General features: G+C 34.4%; 1 protein-coding gene across 2 annotated transcripts in view; it reads right to left on the bottom strand.

Moving 5' to 3' along the window:
• Positions 1-251: 251 nt before the first annotated feature.
• LOC107554379 (microtubule-associated protein 4-like) overlaps positions 252-8,156 on the bottom strand; it is a 10,578-nt gene continuing 2,673 nt past the window's right edge. The window contains exons 1-4 of one of the 2 annotated variants that reach the window (XM_016236871.1): positions 4,521-4,530; positions 3,789-3,971; positions 2,982-3,038; positions 252-876 (exon numbers count right to left, since the gene is read on the bottom strand). In XM_016236871.1, coding sequence (XP_016092357.1) covers positions 869-876; positions 2,982-3,038; positions 3,789-3,963 — 240 coding nt within the window. In that variant the 5' untranslated portion in view covers positions 3,964-3,971; positions 4,521-4,530 and the 3' untranslated portion in view covers positions 252-868. Of the gene's footprint in view, positions 877-2,981; positions 3,039-3,788; positions 3,972-4,520; positions 4,531-8,156 lie in introns of those variants that run through there. The other variant, XM_016236869.1, reaches the window with a different exon arrangement.

Below are 8,156 nucleotides of genomic sequence, written 5' to 3'. Positions count from 1 at the left end.
ATATTAAATGCATGTTTTATGCATAGAAAAATTTATATTTAACAATATTTTAACCAATGTTTATGTCCCATGTGTTTGTGTTTTGAGTATCATATTAATTAGAAAAAATGCATTTTTTTGAATGCCATGTTTTGTATTACTTTATTAATAAAATGCATATTTTATCCAATATTTTACTAAACTTTTGTGTTCCATGTTTTTATGCATTTTGAATAAGACATTATCAGAAAAATGCATATTTTACCCAATATTTTACACAATTTTAATATAAAAAACATGTCGCAAATAGGGTTAGGTATCGAGAACTTGTTCCTATTGTAGCTTTAATAAGAATGATGTTTATTTAATTCATACAGTTCAAGCTGTTTTTAAAAAAATAATAATTATTGAATGCTTCTTGAATGTTAAGAATTTATGAATTCACTTGTATGTTAAATAAACGTTATTTAGTTCAATATTTAGTTGGCAGCAGTGATTATAGCCTAAATGTGGCAGGAATAAAAGGTAGGCTAACTTTTGTAAATATTTTAATCTGAACCAAGATTTGATAAAAAACGAATTTGATATGCAGACTCAGAATTGATAAGAGTGAAACAAAACCCAACCCTAGTCGTAATAGTTTAATAAAACTGTACTGTCTTGTGTGAACGGCCCCTTAGAAGGCAGCAGCCTATGCAGACAGCAGCTCACTAGGGTTTGGAATCAGGGTTTTCTCCGTCTCTCAACACATCCCTCGTCCTTAAGCAGGGTGTAAAGCTGAGGCTTTTGAAGGTGGTGTCAGGAACAGGTTTTCCAGGAGGTTCAGCGGCGTGAGCGAGAGGAGGAGAGGAGGAGAAGAGGCATCGAGACGCAGCCACGAGCAGAAGATCTAGTCGTCTGAAGCGAGACACGGGGCGGAAACAGACACGACGCAGAGCAGAAACACACAGCAGACGGGGAGAGAACAACAGCGCTGGTTAGTACTTCACACCTGTCAATCATTCTGTCACATCAGCCTCGTCGCATGCAGCATGCACGGCCCCGCCCACAAATATGCAAATAAATAAATGAAGACATGCTTAAAAATGTCTCTGTTCCCTGGACATCTGTGTCGGCTGCAGCTCACAGATCTATATTCTCTGCCCTACTTACTTCCTGCAAGAACAGCAAAGAGAAACTTTCCATAATCATGAATCATGGAAATGCAGAGCTCATGCAGGAGATCATTCCAGCACAACAGCGCCATCTGAAGGACGCTCATCAAAACACGTTATGCTTTAATAAAGCAAACCTGAGCGCTGCTTTCAAGAACATTTGTGAACTTCTTATTTTCATTATGCATTAAATGCTTTATAAAATCAATAATGCACTTGAGGCATGCTATTTTTGTCTTTTTCCATCATAAAGCAGTACAGTGAAATCACATATTAGATGGTTATTTTGTGAGCTGCAGTGACTCCAGACGAAGCATTTTTGTGCATCAGCATGCGATGACCATCTGACTCGCCCCGTCTGAAGCATTTTGCTCTTGTGTGCTGAGAGCTGAGAGTAAATTATTACTGTAATATGAGTGTGTGAGAAGAGAGACAATTAAGACAAACACTGAACCTACAAGAGCAGAAAAACACAGACGCTTTGGGCTGATTGAGACTTGGGAGATGACATGCACGGTCATGGCAAAGAAATAGAAAGTAATGGATAGTAATATAATACTATCGTAGTATTATATACTATAGTAACATAAACACCTCATTCCAAAGGGGTGGTGAAGACCTTAAAGCTGGGTTATAATTAATATCATTAATGGAAACTAAAACCATTACTTGAAATAAAAATAAAATAAAATAGAAACAACTTAATTTTTTTCTAGATAGTTGCCAAGGCAACTTTTGTTTTTCATTTGACTTCAGTTTAATTTGATGCACTAAAATACCCAAAATAAAAGGTATATAGACATTAAAATTAAATAAATAAAATGACCACAGAAAATTACTAAAACTTAAAAATAAAAATGGAAAATATTAAAATAATTTATTTAAAAAATCAATTACAAATACTGATAAAAAAATATAATAGTATCTCAATTACACTAAAATAACACTGCCTTACAAATCCATTAAAAAGGAAAATATTAACCATTTAAACATTAAAATCAGACCCAATATTTTATAAAATTTTTGAATGCCATGTGTTTTTATGTGTTTTGAGTATAATGTTATTAAAAAAATACATATTTTACCCAATTTTTGTGTTAAAAACAGCCAGGGTTGAGTATCGAGTTACCATTTTATTTAAAATATTAATAGAAACTATAAAAGTATCTCACTTATATTAAAATAACAATGCCTTTAAAATCAGACTACTTTCTCAGTCAGAATCCAAATTACCTTGTGCACATGTGTAGTGTCGTGTTGCTTAAGTTTATTTACGTCTTATGAACTGGTCAGCAGTGGAGAATGAACATTTGTGCTAAAAAATGAAAATCTGAAACAAGGTAAAAACTACAGTTGGATTCATTTGGACTGACCAAAATCAGTGTATGTAAACAAGAGCAACAGATATCTAGGTATATTGATACATTACTGTATATGACGTGCATTAATGAACATATTGGACCTATTTCACAATATCGACTCCATTTGAGTGTCTATGCACATCACAATTTTAACTCGTGAGCATCAACAAACAGGAAACAAAAATAATCACAAAAAGTCTGGCAAAGTCAAATCCTGCCGACAGACATCATGTGACAGAGGAGAGGAGAACAGTAAAAAGCTGCTGTTTAATGCACTGCTAACGGGATAAACATGCAATTACAAAGTAAACTAAAACCTTGCTAAATTAAGGTTTTAGTCTCCTCTACGCCCACTGAGACGAGTGGCTTCCCGTCCAACCAAAACAAATGAGCTGAACTGAAAAAGAGCATGAAAGAAAACAAGCAAACCAAGATATGACTCAAATAATGGAGCGGCACCCGAAACTAAATCTAAGGCATCTCTTACCAGGGTTTTGAGCCCCTTGGACTTCCTGCTGTCCGATCTCGACTACTGTACCCGGATCTGCTCACACACACACACACACACACACACTCAACAATTAGAGGCGTTTGAATAAGAAAATCCTCAAAAGCCAAAGGGAGATTCTTGACAAACACGCAGTTTGCTCAATGCAAACAAACTCTTGGAAATCAATCAGACAGATGCCCACAAAGATTCACACAGGTCAATATAAACCAGAGGAACTGCTTATTTCACACAGCAACATTCAATGAACATCACAGGTGCCTGAAACAGGAGAGATCAGTTTTCAAATACTTAACCTCGAGAAAAAAAAACTATCTGTGAAAAGAGATGCTGTACAACTGCTCTTATAAAATAAGTAGATAAAAAAGGTAATACATTAGAATAAAAATATATAATGCAATGCAATAATAAAATTAAAATGCAATAAAATAATAAAAAATAAAATGCAATGCAATAAATTTATAATTAAAAAATAAAATGCAATGCAATACAATAAAATAATAATAAAATGAAAAACTATAAGAATCGAATCATGTCAAATGTAGTCAAAATAAAAAATGCAATAAAAAAAAACGTATGGCAACAAAATAATAAATAAAATGCAATGCAATGCAATAAAATAATAAAAAATAAAATGCAATGAAATACTTTTAAAAAATGCAATGCAATACAATACAAGAAAAGAAAAGAAAGCTTGTTGGTAATAGATTAGCATTATGCAACACAACTTGGGCACGCCTGATGTTTTCGCTGTGTAACCTGTTAACATCAACAGATCAGACTCACCCTTCCCATCATTGTCCAGCAGTGGGACATAGTTGGCCTTGTCAACCGTCTCTCCGATCTGATCGTCGAAGGTCTCGGCCTCCAGCGTGGTCACAAAATCCCTCTCCACCATGTTCTCCACGTCAGGCTGAGGAACGCTGTCGGTCAGAGCATCGGTCAAGCTCAGATCCGCCATGACTCTTACTGCAACACAAAGACAACGAGAAGAAAACATGTAGATTTAATAACACAATAATAACAACCACCTACAGTGGGTACGGAAAGTATTCAGACCCCTTTAAATTGTTCCCTCTTTGTTATATTGCAGCCATTTGCTAAAATCATTTAAGTTAATTTTTTTTCCTCATTAATGTACACACAGCACCCCATATTGACAGAAAAACACAGAATTGTTGACATTTTTGCAGATTTATTAAAAAAGAAAAACTGAAATAACACATGGTCCTAAGTATTCAGACCCTTTGCTCAGTATTTAGTAGAAGCACCCTTTTGATCGAATACAGCCATGAGTCTTTTTGGGAAAGATGCAACAAGTTCTTCACACCTGGATTTGGGGATCCTCTGCCATCCCTCCTTGCAGATCCTCTCTCATTAATATTTAGTATTTACTGTCATTTATGCACCGCAGCAAACACAAATGTGACACTTTCTATTATGATGTTGTCATATATTATGATGCAATCTCTTGACATCGACTGTGAGATGTTGAATTATTTCATCAGATAGGCCTACTCGTTTGATCATTTAACATGCCCATTATCAGAAGAAATCAAAGCAGCACATAAAAACAAGATCGTCTTGAGGGTGAAACCAGCCCAAATGCACTCATTTCCTTCTTTAACTCCCTTTCTTTCAAAGCCTGTGATTCATTTGCGGCGTCTCTCTGCTGATAATCATAATTTGTGTCTTCCTGTGTTGTGTAATCTCAAGACTTTGCGTCTGTGTTTTCCTAAATCACAGAGATTAAAGATGTGGCAGCGGTGTAACGCAGCAGGATTACAGCTGTGGGATGGACACACACACACACACACACACACACACACCTGATTAAACAGAGCTATCCTGAAGCATCAGTTCAACAGGCTAAGTTGAGAATCACTTCTCCCTCTTTAACATTTAAATACACTCAGTTCTTAAAAATTTTTTTTTATTATATTTAATTTTTAATTTAATTATGTATTAAAAGTAATAATAATAATAATAATACAAAAAAAACGAAATAATAATTTAATAAAATCTTAAATAGAATTAAAAAAATATATAAAATAATATTTAAAAATAATAATAAAATATATAATACAATTAAGTGCACTACTACTACTACTACTACAAAAAAATTATAATAATAATAAAATGAAAAAAATCGAATATAACAAAAAAAATTAATAATATTAAAATAAAATAATACAATAAAAATAAAAAATTAAATGCAACAAAATTTAAATAAAATAAATAAAAATTAAAAAATAAAATAGTCATTAATATTGATCTCATAAATCACAGAGCCGAGTCGTATGTAGAGGTCAAATCCTGTGTGGCGTCCTCTACTGGCGAGGCACCACAGTGAGGAGGACAGAATGTTCCAGTGGAGGAAGAAGGGGCTTTCAGACAGGAAGTGGGTGTGAATATTAGGAGTATGACAGCAGCGGCAAGCACTTGTGAGCTGAACTTTCCTTCTGAACTCAAGCATGCAATTCGACTCGAGACTTTCATGAGCTCATTTCGTCTGCTGCTCTACTGTGGTGAGGTGACATCATCCTCATGAGCTGCAGCAATCAGTCCTTCAAGCCAGCAGCTAAACGAAGCCACACCAGCCGACCCTGAGAGCCAGACTGATGAGAAACTCACTCCTGCTGTTTAACGACACAACAGCCCAGAGGTCACCATGCATTTACTATGATTATTATCGTGATTAATAAGCAGGGTATTTATTAAACATCATATTACTGTTGTTTCATGCTTTATATAAAACATAAAGGTGAACTCATGTTGTGCTGACATTGCTTGCGCCATTCATGTAGCAATAAATGAAAACTAAAGATAGTGAGTAAATAAATGAAATACAAAATACAAATAATATCAGAAAATAAAATAAAAATAGTAAAACTAAATAAAAAACTAAAATAAATTAATTTAATAAGATGATAAAAAATGAAAAATTATAAAAACAATAAAATAAAAATAAATGAACAATAATAAAACAATAAATTAAATAAAAATAAAAAGAATTACATGACAAAATAATAAAATAAACAAAATAATAAAATGAAAAATTCAATAAAAAAATTATAATAAAATAAACATTAATAACTACAATAATAAAAAAAATATTTAAAAATAAAATTAAAAAAAGTAAAAGAAATGTCATTAATAAACTATTTATTTATTTCATATTACTGTTGCTTTATGCTATAAAAAAGCCTCTCAGTCATGCATTACAGTAATTTGACAACAACTAATGGGCGTTTTTTCTTTTTTTCTCTAATGGGCGTTTTTCGGTACGATACGAATCATTCTCTCACGGCTTTTTGCTTCAATTGCATATGACCTGGATTCTCCAGGATCTGAGCGTCAGAGGATCAGAGAGCAGCAGCCAATCAGCAATAGACTGCTGTGCTGAGATTTTCAGCTTTAGCTACATTCACTTTCCCCCCAAAGCTATGAACATTATGACATTATATGACACGACTGGCTCTCCTCCACTGTCTTCCAGAACCTGTTCAGCTACAGTAAGCTGCAAAACAGTGTTTGAGTGCTTTCTCTGGAGCAGGTCTCTGGAGTGAGATGCCACGACAAACAGAAGAACCGCATCTGTAAACATGCAGTTCACCTCTACAGCTATAACATCACTTCAGGAAAGACCGGCCCTTACCTGGATGACTCTCAACAGGTGAGAGAGTATTTGAAAGCCAAGCTATTCAAAAATAGCAATGCTTTGTCAACTTCACGAGCTCTGGTTAAAGAAATCACATTCAGGAACTGCTATCTGGGCCGTGGGCCTAATAAAACGCAGCGGGTCACATCGGAAGTCATCATGTTTGAACAAAGGAAGGATATTGGGGGAAAAGTGGCTCGTCACAGGATGATTTGATTTGATATAACAGGCCAGAACTAACACAATTCACTTTAACAGTCATTGTGGGTGTGTTTACTCTTAATTTGTCTCTAGAAATGAACAAAATCTGACTGAACCTCAGTTTGGAGGAAGCATCCCCTTCTTATAAACAAATTATAATGCAAATAATTTTTTGTTGTTCGTTTCATTTTGTTGTTGTTTTTTTAATCTAAAAATGCACCAGGGTTATTCTAGTATTATTAAGATATTACTATATATTTAAATAGTCGTTTTGCGCCCCCCTAACGCCCCCCCCTGAAGGTCAAGTTAATTTAATTTTCTCTATAGCGCCAGATCACAACAGAAGTCATTTAAAGTTACCTTTCCTATAGAACAGGTCTATACCTTGTTCTTTTATTAAACAAACTAAATAGCCTTATGTTATTTATCTTATTTACACGACGGCATGTCATTTCTGTCTCTACGTTACATGGTCGCGCTCTCTGTTATCGCGCACAGCGGAGTTCCGCCCCGATGCGCGCGCGCACACACACACACACACACACACACACACACACACACACACGTGAGCACACACATGTGAGCACACACATGTGAACACACTCCCACTAGTATTTGTAAATATTAGGCCGCAAAACGACTTTTTAAATATGAATTCTGCGTGTCTCTGTGTTAATGAATGGCGCAGACGCGCGGTTTTGTTTACTACTCGTACTGAAGCGCACGTGACGCTTCCGGTGATATTAGCCTCTGCCGTCTCACTGAATGAGGACATAAATACATGAACAACATCTCCAGAACTGCTCTGAGGGTCACTTCATCAGCATTTGACCGTTTCGTTTGAGTAAAACTATCCTCATATCATACACGCACAGGAATGTAAAGGTATTCACAGCAACCCGTCAAAATAAAGGTTTGGTTTAACTTGAAGACATTGCATTACTATTGTTGAGTAGAATGTACGTAATAAGCTACTACTACTACTACTAAAATGATTAAAACCTTATTTTTAAGGAATAATCATACAATATTTCTTCAATGTTTTAATTGTAATATTAATTCCCCTTTATTTTCCAAAAAATAAAATTGGTTTAATTTTCATTAATTAAAAGATAAATTAAATTAATGTTTTATGCCTTAAAAATGTAAATACACAACACAGAATTTCTGAGGGGAAAATTCATTAGGCTATTGTAAGAATAAATTAAACTCGTTTTTATGCTTTCAAATAATTAGACATGTTAAAACACAGAATCTGGTTTCAATAAAACATAAGGTTGGAAAAAATAAAA

This window comes from Sinocyclocheilus grahami, unplaced genomic scaffold (genome assembly GCF_001515645.1).
Source record: "Sinocyclocheilus grahami isolate Dianchi unplaced genomic scaffold, SAMN03320097.WGS_v1.1 scaffold499.1, whole genome shotgun sequence".
In the NCBI taxonomy this organism is placed as follows: Eukaryota; Metazoa; Chordata; class Actinopteri; order Cypriniformes; family Cyprinidae; genus Sinocyclocheilus; species Sinocyclocheilus grahami.
This window is presented reverse-complemented; position numbering and strand designations above follow the sequence as displayed.